Source organism: Pocillopora verrucosa, chromosome 3, assembly GCF_036669915.1.
Source record: "Pocillopora verrucosa isolate sample1 chromosome 3, ASM3666991v2, whole genome shotgun sequence".
Taxonomy (NCBI): domain Eukaryota; kingdom Metazoa; phylum Cnidaria; class Anthozoa; order Scleractinia; family Pocilloporidae; genus Pocillopora; species Pocillopora verrucosa.
In genome coordinates this window covers 8,974,138-8,995,886 of record NC_089314.1, presented here as the reverse complement: position 1 = coordinate 8,995,886, position 21,749 = coordinate 8,974,138, and the positions used below count along the sequence as shown (strand labels likewise).

Here is a 21,749-nt window from a genome sequence, read left to right as displayed (position 1 = left end):
TTTTCTTTTTCCGCAAGTTTGAGCTCGCTTTTTCCGCTCTTTCTTGGCAAAGCTACCCAGAGAAAAGAAGTGCAAAAATATGACATCATCCTCCCCAGGGGAGTCCCACGTTATAACAGTCACAAAGGAAATATGAGTACCTGGAGGATCCATTTTAGATGGCGAGATGTCCTGAAAAGGCTTGAAACAAAGTCACTGAAGTCCTTCATGCAAGAGAGTTTAATTTTGATCCAATTTCGAAAATCCCTTTGCGGAACGAAGGGTGCAATAAGTTACTACACCTTATCTAGTGGATTGTTTCTAAAGTATCAATAAAATTAACCTATTCACCGCTCCCTCTCCTCTCTGCTGTGTTTGCTTAATTTGTTGTGGTTAATGTGTAAGCTTATAATCAGATAAAATGACTTTAAAACCTGCAATAGCTTCCAATTACCTATTGTGTAATCAGAACAAGGACAGCGTACACATTGTTTTCGGATAGCTCTCCTGTCTTGTAGAATCGTAAGTAATGTGTATTATTCTTGCCTTCTAAAGATATTTAGACTACAAGACCGAAAGTTACAAAGGACATGCACTTTTTTAGGGTTACGTACACTCTTCTTATCATTGAAGCAACATCAGAGACAAACTTCAGGAGAACGTACAGACACACCGTGAGGTATATTTTGTTGCTTTTTTCTCTCTGTACTAGCTATAGTTTGGTGTTGGTTGTATGTGTTGGTACGTTTGCTTATCACAGTCTGCTTTTCTTGACTTTTCAGTGTATAACACAACGAAAGGTCCAACAATTTGAATCAAAGGTAATTCGGATTTCAATTAATTTTACCTTTAGTTGTAGACATGTATCGATTTCCCTTTTTAAACGTAGAATATGAAATCACATCCTGGCGGAAATTGGTGGAAAACTGCTGATCTGTCTGTTCTTCTAAAACTAAACATAAGAAAAAAAGATCAGGAGACGAGGGCAGCTGTTAGCCAGACCACTCCTCCTTCTTTAAGTGGTTCCGATATATTCGTTTTTCCTAAAATCACCTCTTCCGTCACGTCACTCCTTTTTTAAATCTGCAGTGCCAGTACTGTATGATTTGTGGGTAAACACAACTCAGTCTTTCCACTTCGGCGAAATTAGGGCAGTCATTTTGCAAGCTAAGTTGTATGGGAGAGTCTTGGATGAATTAACTTTAAAACAACGGTACAGTTGAAGTTTGAAGTTATTTGTTCATATCATTGCATAATATAGGTCACTAATTAACACCGTGGTGCTCTATGTCATCATTTTACATTCTCATTTGAGCGCCTTTTTTTTTTTTTCGATATCCAATTTGCGGCGCTATGAATGAACCTGTAAAACCTTTCGACCCAAGGCAAGATTCAGTTTGCCAAACTGTTTAGCGAACTACAATGTAATTCTTAGCAGTAGCAGTTAGTTCCAGACGAACTCAGCAATATGTCTTCTTCAGTAAGTATATACGTGTTTATCTTACGTCTACATAAATGTGTGTTGTGATGACATCGATCGTCTGGGATGCGCTTGAGTCACGCTAGGTCATTTTACCTCGTCGGAACTACTTAACAGCACAACGGATTTGGTTTTTTTGTTTGTTTTTGTTTTTGTTTATTTGTTTTGTTTTGTTTTGTTTTTTTCAAAGCAAATGACTAATAAAAACTGGAAAGTGAAGAGCTGTTTACGAATGAGGTCATAAAAACACTCATTTTATGGGGAAGGTGCTTTCGTCAATGAAAACTAAGCATTTGATCTTATCTTTATGTAAAACGAGGCAGACGAGGCAGGGTTGGCTGTCAACATATTATTAAGTGAACTTCACCAAAGGGTTAAAAGCTTTTGTCTGTCGCTATTGCTTGAAGGGGCATCATGGGGTGGCGGTCCTAGTGTTTATTGAACGATTCGCTTTGACTTGAACTGCATTCGCTTTGGGACGTATCGAGACATAGCGAGTCTATAGCGTAGGCGTGCTTGGGCAGACATTTCATTCAACAGCTGAAACAATTATGGTGTGATAAAGAGTTTTAATAGATAGTCGATTCGTTACCTTCAGTTAAATTACACTGCTCACTCCAGGATATAGATTATTCTCCGTGCCACGGAGTGCCACAATCGTCTTGCGGCCTTAGAATTGTAAACACGAAAGTGTAGGTAATTTTTTTTTTTGCACTTTCTTTCCTTTTATTTGCAAGATAGCTCTGACTTAGTTCTCGATTTAACTACATGGATGCTGAAATGCTGACAGCCAGCGGCGAGGACTGGTTCCCGCTTTTTAAATTTAATTTTTCATGCTGATGGCGTTTCTACATCATTGCAATAATAGAATGTAACTCAGTCTTTTTCGCGAAGTGCTTCTTGGGATCTGCTTCGCTCAAAGAATAATGTTACATTTGAACAATCTCATCGATCAAAAGAAACAATTGGCACAAAGAGGAAAAAAACATTTCCACAGCAGGAGATAAATTGGAGTAATATATCTGGCTGGAGGGCTCATAATTTTACGGGATAAAAATACTGATCGAAGCGTCCCCAATGCAGCTAAGTCATCTCAGTCTGTCGTTCAGACGAGGAAAGGAATTTGGCAAAATTTTAAAAGGAAATGGTTTTACTTTTTCTTCCTATCTATCCACCTTCCCTTTCTCGTGATTGCCTCCGAGTTTCTTTCCCCTCTCGGCCAGATTTCATTTTTTTAACTCGATGTGTGGTTTGATCCGCGTCATTTTCATGATATCTCATTTCATTTTCTTAATGCGCACCTTGAGTTCTTTACTATCGCGATTTTTATTCTTGGTCGTTTGTTTAATTACTCTTTTTATCGTTGCCACATTTATCATTTTAAAATGTACCTAAGTCAGTAACTCCATCTGAATATTAAGGGAAAAAAAACGTCGCTACAGGTGCTGTGACTCATCAGGACAACATAAGCGGTGATAATGCAATAACTCCGGTAAGGGTTAGCTAGCCGAGAGGCACTCTAAACCTTTGAGGTGATTCACACCGCTCACTCTAGGATACAGATTATTCACCGCACCACAGAGTGCCACAATCGTCTTGCGGTCATGGAATTGTTTGCACAAAAATGTAGGTAACGATTTTTTTTAACTTTCTTTCCTTTAATTTGCAGGGTAGCTCTGACTTAGTTCTAGATTTAACTACATTAATGCTGAAATGCTAACAACTAGGCGAGGACTAGTTCCTGCTTTTTTAATTTATTTTTTCATGCTGATGGCGTTTCTACATCATTGCAGTTAGAATGTAACACAGTCTTTTTCTCGAAGTGTTCTTTGGGATCTGTTTCGCTCACAGAATAATGTTACGTTTGAACAATCTAATCAAAAGAAACAAGTCGTGTATAAAAAGCCCTACTGACACGTAATAAGAGTTAACTTAGAAAGAGAGGTTGTCGATTCTCATGGAAGCATGTGTTTTTTTGAAATGCTTAAAACTGAAACAAAGAGGAAAAAAATTGATAAAAATTTCATTCGAGGTTAAATTGGACCAATGTTTGGCTGGAGAGCTCACAATTTTGCGAGATAAAGATACTAGTCAAAGCGTTGTTGATGACGCTGAGTCATCTCTGTCTTTGTTTGGAAGCCTGGCATATCAACTCCGCCCACGCTCCTATAAATCGTGATGATGGCGGCTTACTTCCTGACGCTTATTTACACTTCGTCAGAAAAAAAGGTCAGCCAATCGTGAGCATATAAAAGGACCTCTTGTTGCAGCGTTTAGATCACCCCTGATGAAGGCACTAGACAGGAGTGTCAAAACGTTGGGTCTACGAATTGTATCTTCTCAGTTGCATTCATCAGATCTTTAAGCCAGAGTAGCATCAAACTATGTCTCATCTCTGTCTGTTGATCAGATGAGGGAAGGACTTTCGCCTATTTTCTTCTTAATTATTTATGTTTTTGGAAACCTCGACATTTGGAAAAAATTTAGGGAGAAATGGTTCGGCTTTTGCTTCCTTACTATCCCCCTTCCCTTTTCTCGTGATTGCCTCTGAGTTTCCTTCCCTTATCGGCCAGAGTTCATTTTTTGAACTCGATGTGTGGTTGGACTCGCGGCATTTTCATGATATCTCATTTCATTTTTCTGATGCGCACCTGCAGTTCTTTCCTATTGCGATTTTCATCCATGGTTGTTTGTTTATTTAGTCTCTCTATTATTTATCAATTTACCAAGTAGTTAAGTCTGATCAATAACTCCATATAAAGAAGCTTTCAAAAAACATCGTAACAGCTGCACTGACTCATCAGGACGACATAAGCAATGATAATGCAATTACACCAGTAAGGCATTCGAACTATCAGTTAGCTGACAGGCATCCTGATCGATCAAGCTAAGAAGAAAAGCTTCTTTTTAAAGAGTATCAGGAATTAAGCAACTTTTTTTAAACAAAATTCGGCCTTTCCCAGTCACGGATACTCATTGATGTCAACAACGCTTCTTTTATTACATATATAGTTTAATATAAAGCGAGCGAATGTAGTTGACTCATTACTTATCCTTTGGCTAGAAGTAACGTGAACAAACCTCATTTTACAATTTTAACGTAATAGCGTTTCACGCTTAGGTCCCGAGACATCGGCATAAGGATTAGAGACACCGACCACCGTTTAGCTAGTGATATTGTGTACATTACCTACACTGGCATGAAATATTCAACAATATCTGGAATTTTTAAAATGGTCTCTCGGCCTTCAAGGTAAATGGTTGTAATGTCTTCAAACTGATAAGTTGTCAACTCTATTTCAAAACGTACGTACGTACGTCGGTTAATAGTTTCCATAGAACCAGGGCTAGAAGATATAGCGGTTTTTTTTTTCATCTTACAATTAATTTTATTGCAAGTCTCTTCAAAAGAGAGAAATATTCTTAGCTCTCGCGACATCAACTCAAATACCACTTTCAATGTCGAAAGGTTTGATTGTCCAATTGTCCAGGAGTCCAAGCCGCCAATCAGTAAAAATCTCACATTCTATTGCAAAATTATGTCAAATGATACGTGACAAAGGCTGAAAAAGCTGTCAAATCAAAGCTAATAAACATTAAGGTTAAAATAAACATTTAAACTCAATCATAAACAAATTGAAGGAACTGGTAAGTTGCATAGAAAGGCTTCGTTATTGTGTAGTTGCTTGGCAGAAACCTGTGAACCAGTCTACACTTTCGGAGGTAAGAATTAAAACTGATGATTAAATGTAACAGTGGAAAAGGTTTAAGTGTGCACAAAAATCTAAGAAGAAGTCAAGACATTGAAGGTATTACGTAAAGAGGCTGGAGGTCAACACAGAAGCCTTCAGTAAGCTCATTGAGTCCTAAAGTTGCCGGATCTGGTCAGCCGTAGAATCACTAAATTTAGTAAACGCCATAAGCTGACCACAGCTTATATTCTCAGATGTTTCTTTTTTTTACGCATTACCGCAAAGTAAAACACCGAAAAAGGGCTTCAAAATATTTCCAAGGGTATACCGTTTTAGTGATTACTCAGAACAAACATTCCTCAGTTGTTGTTCACAGTTGTTAATAAGCTTACAGCTTAATGGAAAGCACTTGCGTAACAAATCGACACGAAATAGAATCTTGAAATTAGCCAACACCACCCAAACGAAAGGTGTGACAAATTGCTATTTATCACTGAATTGTGACATTTGTATTTTCCATTTATTCTGCTTTTTATTCGTTAAAAGTTTACCGGTTTGCGTGACTTTCAGTCTACACTCAGGCCTTGGAGTATTTCCAGTTTCTTGATAGCGCACACCGACAAGGCTTTTTTTTTCTTCAGTTGACATTTGCAAAGCTTTATGTGATGGGATATTCTCAATCGAAAGCTAAAAACCTGCCTGTTACAGATCATCTATCAAAAATAAAAACATGAAACAAAGCAGGTGAAAAAATGTTTCGTGCTGATTAAGAGACATGCTCCCGTGCTACAAGTTCAACAGCAGCAAATCAAACAAGTTTATCAAGCATATGTTTCATTGCAAAGCTATCACCTCCCAGTGAACTATCCTCTTATACTTGAGGGTTGCGGTAGAGAATTTAATTTCAACTATATTTTCCTATCTTCTGATTCTTCGTTCATTTCCTTTTTATAAATTGTGTGACGGTTCAAGATACTATACAGACAGATCCATTTATTTTCACATTACAATGCGAAGGAGGTGGAGAAGTTTGATTTATTGTTGAATCTTTAGAACTGAGGGGGAGTTGTGAGTACAACAGACATTTTAGGACACTGTAACACACGAAAGTTCGGCTCGATCTCGTTTTATTAGACTGCTTGGACAAATTGCAACTCACATTCTTCGCAAGAATTTACATGGACGTAATTGGAGAATACTTCCGACTTTTTCCCTCTTTTCCTCAGCCTAGTTCACTTGCAAATATCTTTCAATAGAATTGAGCCAACCATCAAATGAAGGACGTACTTTCGACAGTTAGAAAAGACTTTTGGATTAATGAATTATCTTCATGGCTTCCCCTGTTTGATACAAAAAAAAAAATTTTCGAATGTTACCATTGTGCTTCAAGTTTACCGGGCTGAAGATGAAGGAAGGTTTATCTGAAATGCTCTATCATTTGGTCATGAAGCATTGTCAATAATTGGATCTGTGTTATCTCCATCTTCTTATTCCTGGGATATCATTTCAACTGCAAAATGATCTAAAAGTTACTACCCCCAAGTTTCTCAAACACAAAATCTGTGAATGTAATACTCGAACAGTTAATAGTCAAAGCAGAACTACAGCGGCTGTTAGCAAGGCGGGGAAATTTTCTCCTAACAGTTTTCTGGTTGTTCATTTACAGACGGGGAAATGTCTATATCAATTCAGGTTGTTCAGGTACAGAGACAAATTTTCGTCTGCCAGCAATTGGTTTATGTTTTGTATAAACATAACTGTAGCCCGGTAATCTCTTCTCTGAGCGCGTTTGAGGGCTTAATTTAAACATAAGGAAGACGAGCCGATCGCCTCCAAAATTATGGTGTGGCGGTATAATTTTTAAAGACTGACTGCCAATTGCCAGTTGTTCTCTTGTGTTACTACAGGTCTAAACTGGCGCCTTCTTTCTTGACCGTCGTCCGGTGTTTGCTGTTGTGATGTTTATCGTTGCATGACGTCATATCTTTGCCGCTTTTTTTGAAAGCGAACATAGGCGCTTGAGGACTTGACCGGTCAATCTTTTTGTGGTCCAAAAGTTTCATGCACCACTACCTTCATAAAAACACAACTGGTTACTTGTGTAAGAATGATGTTTTATGGGTTATCCAACATCTGCATGTAAAAATGTTGGTGCAGCAACAATTTCATTCCGGTTAAACCTTGTTTTCATCATATTTCCATTTCTCTTTTTGTGTCTACAGCGTGATCACTGAGTTTACGTCCATGTGTGCTGTTCGTTTCCGTTTGCCCCAATTGATGAGAGAAGCTGCCGCTGAGTTCGCTTCTACATTCATTTTGCTGGTGAGTGAACAGCAAGTAGATTTTTTAACTGATTCCCATACGTGACAACTTATCTACGTTCCTTCTATCTTATTGTAGCTCCTGGCATAACTGATTCTTTTACATTGGAAAAGCGCAAACGTTCGGTCATCAATTTTATATTTCTGCAGAGACGTTTGGAATAGGTCTGTCATTAGCTCAGATGGTTCTCAGCAAGTCGGAGTTTGGAAATTTTTCTCCGTGAACTTCGGTTGGGGCTTGGTGTTATTCTACGGCTGCTATTGGGCTGGTGGAATGTTCAGGTCAGTTGTGACAAAGGGTCACCATCTTGAATAGTTTTCTGTTTCCTGGTCCGTCCATTTTGAAAAACCGAGCAATACTTTTGTTATTTTCATAATTTTAAATCTCGTTCTTTCTCTCGCGCCTCCACAATTAGCCCCACTCATTGTTGCTTCATTCCTTTCTTTTGTTTTTGGCGTGTTTCCAAGCTTAGCTATGGGTCCATTTCAGGGTTTTATGCAAGCAATTTCTTTTTCAAGACGCCAAAACTGATCCCGAACATGTTTTTGCTAAAATAAAATGCGTAGAATTGGATTTTAACACTCTCATAAGCACTTTACGAAGTTTATTCTCATGGTACAGGTATTGGACGCGAGGCAAGATTGTCGATAAGCCGATTAACTGTATTGTACGAGTAAAATTTTGTGGTAGCTTAAGTTTTATTTTCATTTTAAACTATACCAAAAAGTAGGATTACATCGGAGTAATCCAGAGTTGATTGGCAATAATCTTGCTTTTGACGTAAAGTCTTGTTCGCCACTGTGTTAATTGCCTTACGTTCATTGGACACTGTTTACCATTCTCAACTTTCTTGTGTAATCTTTTTCCGTTGCAAATCTCATATTTTCAGTTCAACTCATGTGGTTACATTTATTCTGGCGATAATTCTGATTATTTATTCAGGCGCTCATATGAACCCTGCGGTCACCGTGGCCTTTGCCGTCGTAAGAAGATTTCCATGGAAGAAAGTTCCCGTATACTGGGCGGCACAACTACTGGGCGCATTCGTTGCTTCGGCTTGTGTTTATTGAGTTTATTATTGTGGGTAATTTAGAGAATAAAAACTGTTCTCCTCAACGCTTGTGGGTCCAATGCCGACCCGCATAAGCAGTCTACCAGATATATTTTTCCTCCAAAATGTTCCGAAATTCCATAAACGGGTAGTGTAAACGAACGACTGCATACATCATCAGACTTCGATTACGTTCGTTTCAAACCTGGTGTCTATAAAGAGTTTAATTGGAGTTATTTGTTCCTTACTCTGAAAGAGATCTCACAATATACAGCTCATGTCCATAAAAGATCCGCTTCTTTTCATGTTTTGTTGTTCTTTAACTTAATAATACAGGTCAGGTTCGCAAAAACCCATTAGTATTCAATATGGAACTCCCTATCTTTTTGTTTCTCCGTGTGCATTCATTTCATTCCGAGGAAGGAAAAACTTTGATAATTCCTTTTTTAACTTGTGAATTGCGCGCATACAAGAGCGAGTTGGTAGGATATGATGTGGAGAATGGCACTCGCTCGCTCGCCGTCGCTCGATGGGTCGATTCCTGTAAACTTTTTTTTTTGCGATTTTAAAAACGAATGGCGACCTTTGTATGCTAAGAATAGTGGTGGGGTGAAAAAGAAGCCAGTGATCATCGTAGAAGAGTTCAATTTTTTTCGTTTTAGTTTCAACGAGCGACGCCAGCGACTGGACAAGGCAGTGCGAAGGATCACACTGAAATAAGAGAACAACTTCGTTTTTTCATAAAATTGTAATTTAACAATCCTTGAACTTGAATGAAGCAATCTGAAGATTCATTAAAAATATCACTTACTCCGAAGCGCTCGGAGTTTACAGCTGTTAAAAAGCTTTTCCTTTCTGGCGTGAGATTGAGGACAAAAATCGATCATTACATTTCGTTAATCGTGGTGTAATATGACAATCAACCATAAAATTCCCTCTAAACCAGATAACGTTAAACATTAATCCAAAAAATCAATGTAAGTCATCCGTCAATTCACGAGTTTGCTCACAGAGCACTTTGATTAGGAATGATTTACGACTAGTTCCTAATGTTGTCGCTATTGATGAGGGCGCTAGCACTTTAAAACGTTAGACTCTTTACTGTTGCCCAATTTATGTTTAATAACTCGGTTGATAATAACGCAGTGTATTATGACGTCCCACTATTACGAAGGGGACGCAATTCTACATGAATCAGGAGTTAACAACATTTTTTTCGCCTAATCTTTATAGATGCCTTAAATGCATTTGATGTAGGTGTTCTCGTTCGTGTAATGGGTGAGAAAAGTAACTGCAGGGATCTGGGCAACATGATCCTCAGGGTTATTGGTCAACATTGTGGAACGGCTTTTGGTGACCAGGTACACCAGGGCGAAATCATTTGGTTTGCCATGCTTAATAACTCCAAATTTATCACGGTCGAGAGTCAAAAAGAAAGAAAAACAGATAGACTAACCGATGGACCAACTCACTCAGTCACGAATAGATGGGGGCTAGTCTATAGAGGAGTGAATTATTGATATGACTGGAATAGATGGGGGTTAGCCTGTATGGAGTGAGTTATTGATATACCTAGAATATATGGAGGCAGATACTGGCATAAGAATCGATGCACTGATTCACATCCTGATAACGAAAACAATTGCAAGACAAGGAAAGTTCATACCTACAGCTATATACAATGGAAGAACCTCAGAAAAACAGGTAGAAATAGAAAGGTAGATAGACAGCAGAAAATTACAACGAAAGAAAAGGTTAATGAGAAGGTGGCTAGGTATCTGGAATTGAGAAACTGCAGACGGTTCGACGTCCAGAAAACATGAGCCCGTGAAAATAGATGGGCAGACAAAGCCGGACCAAAACCGGTAGGGTCAGTTTAAAAATTAGCATTGCGTCACTAACACGACTTAATGTTTTACTTAGGTGTTCGGCACGGCCCTTGCTTGTTGGCTGTTGTCTTTGCCATCATTGATAAGAACCAATAACAACTCCTGATAAGGGGGGCGACGCCTGTGATAATTGGGTTGACTGTGTTCTTCATTGGCGCTACGTTTGGATATAACTGGCGGTTACGCTATTAATCCTGCCCAGGGATCTGGGGTCCGAGACTATCACTGCTATGGCTGGCTGGGGCGCGGAAATGTTTTACGTGAGTTATTTTATCCACACCAGCATCAAGAGGACGAACTCCTATTGAATCCATACTTTAACACAAACCCTTTAGCATGTTCGTCTAATGCATCTTTGCAGATCGTGCCTAATAGTTAGGATTCCTAAGGTTAGAAAGGAATTATCAACCGAAACAAAACATTCTCGATAATGGACAACGTTTTTTTTCATGTCTTTCCCCCCAGTGCGGGCGACCATTGGTTCTGGGTGCCAATCGTGGTATGCTTCTTATGGTGCAGTTCTGGGTGGCACTCGCTTACATCGGTCTGATTGAGAATGGCATTCATCCCGAAGGACGATCCAAGCAAAGCCCGGAGTGGAACTCGAAAACATTACCATCAAAAGTAACCATGAAGTAACCCAGGGACACCTACCCGATGGACATTGTGAAAAAAAAATAATCGTATCGTTTGGCTTGTTATATTAGATAAATACATATCATGTTCACTTTGTTTGTTAAGTTACTAGCATGCGCACTAGCACCGCTGGAGATCTATTGCAATATTCTCGGACAAGATCCACTTTCTGACATCTTACTTCCTTTCGTTAGTTAAAACGGTGACACCGTTTTTTACATAGCTTTGAGTATTACGTTTCAACGCTAATATGAACCTCTTTTTACATATAAAATTTTAATGAGCCAAAAAAATTCAATCTTATGACCATTAAATGCCATAAGGTCAGAGATAAAAAAAAGACCCTCTACTTAGCACCTCTTACCATGTATGGACAACGGTGGATGAGTATACTGCCCTAGTATTCTTACAAGTAAAGAGGGTTGTCCACCATAATAGGGACTTTGCTGAAGCAATAAGTCTTTTCCCCTAGACGAACATTTATATTAAATGCAATGTGAGCTTGTGCATCGAAGTAAACTTGGGTAATTACATTTTCATCTTCAAAAGTAAAGTTATAGTGTAAAGTCATAGGGCTTTCTTCTCTTCAAACATTCCTGTCAAGTCCATCGGTCCGAACCCAAACTATAGTAGGGAAAAATGGCGAAAAAAGTAAAAAGGCTACGAGCCCAATTCTAAACCTAAAGAAATGAAAATCTGGTTAAAGTCTTTTGCAAATATTTCCGCATACACAGCGTAGGGCGGAAAGGCTTCTCTTTATTTTTCCTGTGACGTTTTCAGTCGATAAACAACAGATCAAACAATGCAGCGCTGGAAGATTTATTAAAAAAAGCAGTATATCGCAACGATTTGTTAAGTCGATTTTTTTTCTTCAAAAAATTGCGAGGCACTTCTTTCATTTCTAGCAAATTCTAAATAATTAGTTATAAACGTCTTTTAAAAGCATGAGAATGTCATAATTAAAAATTCCCTGAAGCGTGACTTAGTCGGAACATCGAGTGCCATGATTTTTAAAAATCACTGAATGTACTCTTTGCATGCAGCGGCTCTATCAACTTCATTAATCGAATGCAAAGCCAAGATGCAGAGTAAGAATACACAATTACAAAAGCCAAAATAATTTTTTTTTTTTCGAATCTGAAGCGGTCACGTTAAATACACAGCAACAACTCATCAAAAAGTTACAGTTGAGATGTCTTTTCAACCACGCTCATCGTAGGTCCCTGGCAAGTAAGTTGACGCATACCATCCTCAGTAGAAGGGCCATGTTTCCCATACCCAGACCATTTTCTTGAGTCCTAGACCTTGTAGAATCGGGATTAGTTGAAAAGACTGACTGAAGTTCGTAACCAGTCTCCCCATCATCTCCTGGAACGTGGTGTATTTCGATACGAACAATGTATACCAGGGCGCCCAGGACTCCGCCCAACATGCATCCCACGACTGGAACCCACGACCAATTGTTAGCCGCACTGCAATAAAAATTTTATTATTTATTCAAGGAATCAGTAATGATGAGACTCTTATATCGAGGTCATCGTCTCGCTATTTAAATCAATTTTCATGTTCATGGAAGTAACTACTATTTTAAAAAGGTAGCAGCAATATAAGACCATGAGCAATAACACACAAGAGCTGAGAAAAGAAAAGAAAGAAAACGAGAACAAAAAACTTCGAAGATTACCCTTAACCTGGGAAAGTGTTTTCTATAACATTTTAAAGCTAAAAATAAACAACTAATAATGTCAATGTTACTGAATTAATGACGAAAGTTTTCCCTAAAAAAAAAATAATAGGCACATGTAAGAGTGAGGACATCCCTAGAGATCGTGTGGTATACATTTAAAACCGCTCAACGCGGCTCCGAATTTCTTCCCTTGAATCTCCGATGATGGAATTTGAACATAAACGTGATACTCACGTGAATACTCCACTGCCCCATCCAGCCACTGCTGTAAATAACCTTGGTCCAGATCCCTCGCAGGATTGATAGCGTAACCACAATTGGACCCGAAAGTGGCGCCGATCACAAATACGAGCAGACCTATCATGACTGGTGCCACGCCTTGGTCGGGAGCATTATTGTTCTTATCGACGATGGCGAAGACGCACCCGACCAACAGGGCTGTGGCAAACACCTAACAAAGTTGAATGAAGAATAGGTAATAGTATTAGCAGGGTGTGAAATTATTTTTTTTTCTGATAGCCACTTGGCTCCTAAATTTTTCAAAGTGGCAGCCAATACAAAAAAAGGTTGGTCGCCATTTTTTAAAGACAAACAACCTTTTTTTTAAACGCTGTCAGCATTCTAGATAGACCCTCCCCAAAATTAAGTTCTACAAAGTTCTACACCAGTTGACACTAGGATGGGTGATATACAACGTTCAAGCTCACCTAAATCCAAGATGGCGTCTAATTATCGATCAAGATGCATGTGCTGCGTTTTGGAAATTAAACAAACTTAACGAGGAAGTTTGCCGCGGATTTCTCTTTGCAAATCTTTTTAATTCACTATATCTCTAGGTATAATTATGATGAAGCATTCTAGTCACCAATTTGGCGACTACTTTTCGGATTTGGTCGCCAAAGTGAAAAATTTAGTCGCACTGGCGCCTGTATTAGGCGCAATTTCACGCCTTGATTAGTGGACTTTTTTTAGTATAGTTTCAATTAAGTGACGTAACTCGAATGAGACGGGAATTTTTGAGAGAAATTAGATCTCAATCACGTTCAGAGGTTAAAGGGTTAACGTAAGATATGGAATTTACCTGGTCTCCTAGTCCATTCCATGTAGACAAGAAAGACTGGGGATAGGTTGCCCAGATCCCTGCAGTTCCACTATCACCCAATATCTGTCGTACTTCCTCCATCAAACGCATTCAATGCATCTATGAAGTCACAAATGGTCAGCCGTAGAAATAGTCATATGGACAAATAGCCAACCCGGCAAACAAAAACAAACAAACAAACAAACTATGATTTTAAGAAGACACTTAGTTATGCCTTAGGTCAAGTCTTTGACTCCTGGTTTTATGATTCTTTAATACAAAAGACAAAAAAAATGTGAAATGAAAAACTTTTCACCCGAATTAGGGAAAACGACGGATCAAGATGATTGACTATTCAGTGAGTCAAATATTTTGTATTTAAAGTTCTTGAGAACCACGAAAACGCTTTAAATATGATCTAAAGCTATTTGAAATAATCATAATGAGTACTATTAGTGGTCCTTGCAAGTAACTCACCATAATAAACTCCATAAACACAAGCCGAAGCGACGAAGGCTCCCAACATCGGTGCCATCCAATATACGGGAACCTTCTTCCATGGAAGTCTCCCGACGACGGCAAAGGCCAATGTGACCGCGGGGTTTCATGTGAGCTCCTGCAAACGATCATTACACGTTAATTAATCATGCCTTTGGAAACGTGGTCCAACACGGGCAAAAAAGCCTAGCAAATGAGTGATCGTCTCTAAATTGAATAAACCTTGGAATAATTCTTTTCTTGGTCCAATAAACTCGGAAGGTCAGAGGTCCTAAAACGAACGATGATGATTAGGGTTTTCGAAGATTGACAAGGGGTGTAAAATGACGAAATTAGAAAGAAATTAAAAGTCAGTACGAATAAAATGGTTTGGGTTTTCGTGTTGGTGAAAGACAGGTGTAGGAGTAAAGAGCCAGGGTGTCCTTGTAAAGACCTTGTCTTCCAAGGAAGACTGGCTGGAAACCTGTTCTGCACAATCGCCATGATATAGTCTGAGTACACCAAGTCCTTCTTAGTCACTGATATCTACTAAAAAGGTAAAACCAAATGGCACACCTGAAATCCCACCGGCCCAGTAGCAGCCAAGCGTTACACCAATTCCCCAACCAAAGTTGACAGAGAAGAAAGTTCCAAACTTCCCCTTACTGAGAACCATCTGCGCCACTGATCCAATTCCAAAAGTCTGTAGAATAGAATTCTATTCATTTCCAAAAGCAGTGATCAATCAAGACTACTTACAATATAAAATTTTGTGAGTGGCTGAGTAGAGGGAAAACTTTACCCTCCTTTTCAGAACGGCGGCTTTATTGAAATAACAGATATAGTTGAAATAGTATGACCTTTCACTATATTTGCTTCATAAAAACACTCACCAGTAAGATGAAGGTAGCAGCGAACTCAGCTGCAGCTTCTCTCATCAAGGATGGAAAACGAAAGCGAAACGTCATGACTTCCTAAGGGAGATCACCCCGCGACCTAATTTCGAAAACATTAAGAAATTGCAAATATTGACTAAAAGGTAATTCCATATTGTCATATGAGGGAGACAAAATACGAAAAATTCAATCCATGATACTAGCACTCGTCATTTGATAGGTTAATTCTTCTTTATTCTCTTTCTTCACAAATTAATACAACGGGGACTAGCTTCTCTATGACAGGGAAAACTAGAGTCTCCGCTTATAAAGGTGACACTGCAGATGACATTTCTAAGCCGTCAATCTTCTTGTGTCGTTATCGTAACATCTCAACTAGCAAATCACGCTTGACTACGTATTATAGTTCCTACATACTGAGTATGCACCTTCGAGTTGTTTACGCAGTTACAAAATCAATTTCTACCTTAATTTTCGTATCTTTACGGTTGATATCGGTCAGAACAGAAACGAGATCGATAATATAAAAATTACAAATAACCTTGGTTCAGAGTATTGTTTATACCTGAAAGGGTATCTTAAGAGAAAATCACCTTTAAAGATTGTTACATAACAACATCTTGGTCACAAGAGTTAAAGAAGAAAGGCGCTCGCAAGTACCGCCTCCAAATTGCTTTTAGTTGCGAAACATGAGGGGTATCACCTGTTTACACCTTAAATTACCTCTGGGGACAAGAAGGTGTCGAACGCGACTTATTACCAGGGAGATTTACTCTTCCTGGACCAACAAATTAACTTTATTAAGAACATGGCTGATCACGAGTTCCATGTCAACCTCACGATCACAACGAGGAAAACGTGATTAAACTCAATAGGAGAACGTGATTAAACTCACAAGAAGAACGTGACCAAACTCAACCTTTAAGATAAGACCACCAAGAAGGAGTAAGAAGTAATCAACCTGCCATTTTTTATAATTTGCATTAAATGACTTAAAATAATATAATATTTCCATTCCTTTTTTCCGAAATCAATACAAGGAAACCCTTACGATATTGTAGATTAACTATAATTGCAGTTCCTGTCTTGACACAGTCGTACGATGTTATGCTAAATTCCTCTTCACGACTCATAAAAAATGTGGCATGGTATTTTATAATAATCTCCAATTATATTGAAAATAATTTTGTACAGCTGCTGTGAGCAGTTAGAGAAAATAAGGCCTGAAAAAAATTCAGGCCTGTACAGGGTTTGAACCCATGACCTCTGCGATACCGGTGTAGAAATGGGCCTCTATTTTAAGTGGATCTGAACTAAGAACTGCTCATAAGTAAAGTCAAAGAACCATTGAACAGATCTTTAGCCAAAGCTTGCTGCATTTTGGATTTGATAGACTTAATTCATGGAGAGAAATACATCGAATTCCGGGATACTCTCGTTTACTCCTCCAAACATCTAAAAGATGCAGAAGCCTGAAATCAATTTCTCACCATTTCTATAGTCAAAAAAAAAAGAGTATGTCATTTATTGTTTGAGTATTTATTCTATACATTTTAACTAAAAAGTGCCACCCTTTGAAACGCAAAAGCGAATTCTTAAAAGATTTCGTGAATCACATATTTTAACATTGGGCAATAGAAATAGACCTTTTTACAGTTCCCGGCGCCACATTGGATTAGTAACCGCGCATACACGATAACGAGGTTGACCCGGCGGTTCTTTCAAACAGCTGATCTGCTGACATTTCATGATCTAATGCACTTTTCAATGCGATTTCTCCCTTCAAAATAGTTCTTTAACACAACAATATGAAAATTTCGTCATTAGATGACATCCAGAAACTCGAAGCAAAAGATCTCAGGGAGATTTTAAAATATAATTTAAAATCGACGGTCTCAATTAGAGCCGACTTAGTGTTGAAAGTTTATGCTTTGCTGATGTAACACGTCCTTCCATCAAGTAATGGAGAAAACCGAGAACCTCTTACAGATGTCCAGGACCTAGAACAAAACCAGAACGACTTCAGATACAAAGTAACTATGGTAAGGATTTCAGCCCTTGGATGGGCGAGCAATCTCCGTAATTTATCTGAGATGAATTTCAGTCAGCTTTACGATTACCCCGTTGTTTCACGAGAATATCGCCACATCATGTTGAGAGGAACGCATTACAGGAAGTACCACAGAAGCTGTTCGGTATGGCTTAGAAAGCGGGGCAATTTAGGCTACAGCCCTCTAGAAGAGGATATTTTTTTATTGCTGCTGTTGTTGATGTGGTACTTGTTGTTGTACCATATTCTTCAGTTAAAGTTGTTCCCATTTTGTTCACCAAGATGTCTTTTAGTTTGCCATTTGTACATTTTATCTTATGAGAAACTATACAATGGAGCCTGTAGAACCACTTGATTATAACCCTTGTTTCTATCAACCCATGAGGAAAACTGTAACTAACAGATGTCAAAATATTTTCATACCCATCTGGCCCAGGATACCTTATACTCGTGATGCATTGAAAACCATTTCAGTTCGCGACTCATGGTAATTTATTAGGTGGCAAGACACCATTGAAAGAATCAGACCAAATTATTAGACAATTTAAAAACTCATAGAAGTGACTGACTCATGTAACTTCTCCAAACACTATCCAGCAAACAGATAATGTTAATACTGAAACTTATCAGGCAAAAGTTATCTTGATCTTACATCAAATTCTCATAACTTATTTACAAGTAAATGTGCAGCAACTAGAAGGGAGAATTGACAATCAGATCTTGGGTATTTAAGGGTTAAAGGAAGAGAACAGAAATGCTTCCTCTCAGCTACTGATCTCAACAATGCTAGTCCTTTACATACATTTAAGTTTCTGTCAGTGATAAACATTCAGTGAATTGATATTCCCACTCATAGCACTCAGAGGCCTTCTGACACAAAGGTTTGCTATTAATACTAGTTCTTACTGCATTGTGCTAACCAATGTTATGATATAATTTTGAGATGTAAAGAAGATACTTAAAAGATTGAGAAATATATCCAAATCAAGATATTTATTTTATCTTGTTATAGTTACCATAAGATTTGTTTGAAAGAGAATCTTTCAGACCATTGAAATGTATGAGAAATTATTTTTTGCGAGACTTCTATCAAACTTTTTATTATGAGGACAATTTTGTGAATAATAAAATTTATTGTCATAGTTCATCTTTGTGTCGAGAACTCTTTTAGTTGGTGAAACTCACTTTTTCTTTTTTTCAATTTGAAGCATCAAGTTGATTGATACATATTACGCACACAAAATATTTTTTGAGAGTTCCATGTGGCATCCATAGTGGATTACTATGCTGTCATAAAAAACAAAAACAACAACCACTGAAAACTGCTTTTGTCACAATTGCTACCAAATTTGAGTCAGTTTTCTGGGTCTGCCATAATAAGTGAAAACTCTGAAGATACAGTGTCTTGGTTATTTTATTAAAAGAAATTACTTTCCAAGAGTTTCTCTGCTAGGAGTGTTTTAGGCAAGCCATGTAGTAAACAGGTGAGCAGCACTGAACTTTTTGACTTGCTGCCGGAATAAGAAAAACTCTACTGAACTTAAAACAATTCAAGTACCTACTAGAAAATGCGTACTTATTTTGCAACAATAGTTACCCTCATCCATAATTCACAGAGAATAAGATAAGTATAGAACGATAAATACTTAGCAAAAATACATGCCTCCGTGCATAAACTTGAAGAAGTGTAAGCTCGTTGGCAAACCATTGGGGCCATAAAATGTATTTGAACAACCAAAAGCGGCACACTGCTTTCCTATCTTTTTGGGTCACGAGTTGTCGATGAGTACTCATTTCGTCACTTTCGCTTTCATTTTCCTTCAAGTCTTGTTTAAACAATACTGTAACTCGATATTAACACTGGATTTATTGTCAACGATGGCGTCCTTCTAGTAGCCTTAATCTCGAGCTCTGTCTCTCATCTCCGTTAGACTCCCTAGTAAGAGACGTCTGATAGTCATTTCTCCAAGCGGGCAATCAATAGAGGTTAATATTAACTTATTTGATTTCCTGTATACAGCCTGATACAAGAGACGAGCGTCAACTAGTCACCTTTGCGTATGTTTGTCTAACAATTTTTGTGTTTAAAAAAAATCCTTTTTTTCGACAGTTCAAAGGCCAGGAGGAGGGAAATGCTCAGTCGAGCACAATGTATTTGCCTTAGTGACAATTTCAAGTGAAAATCTTATTTAAAAACGGACGTTTGCCTAACGTTGTATTTAAAGACGTAATACCTGCTTTTTCCTTTCCCCCCACAGGCGGCCTAAGCTCCAAATGTGAGATGATCATCTTGCAAAATATGAGTCATTGCGAAATTATAAGAGTTTGTATGGGAATATTTACAACCGCTCTCACGAATAAAAAAATACAGTAAAATTCTCAATAAAATACCTCACCTTACTTCCGCAGTGCAGAGCTTGTTATCTGACCGCATACGATGTTGAAAAGAACCCATTTTAGTGAGTTATCTCTTTCTAGGTTTACTACTTAAGAGAAGGCCAGGGCTGCACACTCCATTTCCGAACGCCTGATCCAAGAAGCAAAATATTCCAAGCTCAACATGACCGGGCGGCCACATATCGAACGCATAATCCAAGCACATATACTGTAGTTTCATTTCAATTCACCACATACTCAGTCTTCTTCGTGAAGCCGACGCTAAGCCGCAGTTTGCTTCAAAAGTTTCCAGTTTAGACGTCGCTAACAGCCCTCGTTCACTTTCACACGTCACACAACCGTTGAAAACCAGCTTGGTAACCATGCCTCCTTTGCAAACTGTGGCTCGCCGGGGACCACACCGTCACTTATCACCCGTGGTTCTAAAAACAATTTGTTGATGCCAGTACCGGTGTGGTCCCTGGCGAGGCACATGACGAGGCCATGACTCTTATTTTGCACGATGATCATGTCACAACTGGAGCCGCTCGTGTTCCCTTTTATCAATCTTAATTAACAATTTCTTAAAACAATCGCTTAGATGGCAAGAGGAGGCCTTTTTTCGGCCAAGGAATCTTGCGTTTGAGAATGAAACATGACCTTGGTCTTCGAATACTTGTGGTTGTGCAATATTTCTGCAAATAATTGCACAGGGTTTCTTTTGTAAACAATAGCTGCATCGTGCTTTGCTCGAGAACAACTAATTTTATACCCGCCTAGTTAACTTGCAAACGCAGGAAAGACCTAGATGTGCTCGTTAGGTCCTTTCTGAAAAACATATCCTGTAACTCTTGTAAGCGTGGTGTTATTGTTGTCATCTTTGACCTGACAACCTGTTCTATAAGCTAATTCTACGACGAGGGTTTCGAAGAAAGGCCAAGATTTGTTTAGGATGCGAATCACTACTGTTCATTCCATTTCAGTTTAACATATTAAGCAGTTGAAAAACATGTCATGATAAAATTGTTTCGGGAAGGAATTTTTCTCTCTGTCGCGTGCAGTAAAGAAACTAGAATGTGCTGCGTAATTAGATACAATTAGGTAAACAATCAACCACGACCGAAAAATTTTTAAATTTAGGTTGCCAATAGTTATAAAATTAATTCTTGCACGTACTTTGAAGGGCAGCGAATTAAGATCAGATAATCTTTAAAGGGATGACAAACGAAGCTAATACTTTGGAAGCCAAAATTATGCTATTATTCACAAAACAGACTATCTTATTAAACCTGTTCAAGCTAAAATCTTCTAAAAGAAAATTTTCTGCTTACGAGAATGTAAAACCGGCTATAGAATAGATAACCTAATTTACCCTTCGATGGAAACATACCTTGTAAAGTAATCTGGCGATTGTGATCCTGGAATATTGAAAACAGGCCTGAAATTGGAATTAACACTGTGTGATTATTTCAGAGCCTCTGGTGATGAGTGTTCTTTGAGTTGCGTGTAGAGCTGTCGTGAAGATTCATATGTGCAAACAAAACTACGTGTTATTCATTTTGAAAAACAAATATTGTGACATCCGCACTTTGACACAAATATTCGTGTCAAAAAATCGCGTGGGTTTGAACCGACGACAGAAATTCAGTTACGAGGCAAAGGTAGAGGAGACCTTAGCTTGTTTCAGGCGCCGGTTCAGTTTGTAAAACGAAGCTCTACACTAACTCACGTGTGACAGACACTGAGGAGCAGAAAAAAGAAGAAACTCATACCCAAGCCCCCCTCACTTTTTCTCTACACCGCAACTATAGCACCATTTAGCAGTTCTCTCCGTTTTATCCACCCAACGTCTGTAACAGCGCAATACAAACCTTTGATTTGAAATATTTCCAATGAGAAGAGAAAAACAAACAAAAAAACAACAACAACGAAGAAAAAAAGAAGAAGAACCAAAATATTTCCCTGGCCTTGAACGAGTGCGGAATCCGAAAGTCTGGGGATGGGTCCCACGCTCGAGACAAGACGGATAGTGAACAAATCTTCTCAATACCGAACTACAACTCTTCATTTCCGACATATGTGATTATGGTTCAGTATCCTCCTCATAACACAGCTCTACTGCACCGAGAAATT

At 38.5% G+C, this 21,749-nt stretch overlaps 1 protein-coding gene and 1 long non-coding RNA gene across 3 annotated transcripts; one reads left to right on the top strand and one right to left on the bottom strand.

Annotated features, from left to right (window-relative positions):
- Positions 1 to 431: 431 nt before the first annotated feature.
- On the top strand, positions 432 to 7,709 carry LOC131786764 (uncharacterized). Of its 2 annotated transcripts, XR_010717068.1 has the most exons (5): positions 432 to 501; positions 584 to 658; positions 762 to 800; positions 7,374 to 7,473; positions 7,625 to 7,709. It is a non-coding gene; the product is annotated as an uncharacterized lncRNA (long non-coding RNA). The 2 variants fall into 2 exon arrangements; XR_010717067.1 differs by lacking the exons at positions 432 to 501; positions 584 to 658; positions 762 to 800 and adding an exon at positions 5,086 to 5,182.
- Positions 7,710 to 11,452: 3,743 nt separating this feature from the next.
- Positions 11,453 to 21,323, bottom strand: LOC131786763 (aquaporin-7). The gene is given in 11 exon segments (XM_059103820.2): positions 11,453 to 12,305; positions 12,308 to 12,521; positions 12,971 to 13,022; positions 13,025 to 13,187; positions 13,818 to 13,910; positions 13,912 to 13,937; positions 14,295 to 14,421; positions 14,423 to 14,433; positions 14,871 to 14,997; positions 15,188 to 15,290; positions 21,007 to 21,323. Coding segments are annotated over 10 exon segments (963 nt in total). The 5' UTR covers positions 15,263 to 15,290; positions 21,007 to 21,323; the 3' UTR covers positions 11,453 to 12,230.
- Between the last annotated feature and the right edge of the window lie 426 nt (positions 21,324 to 21,749).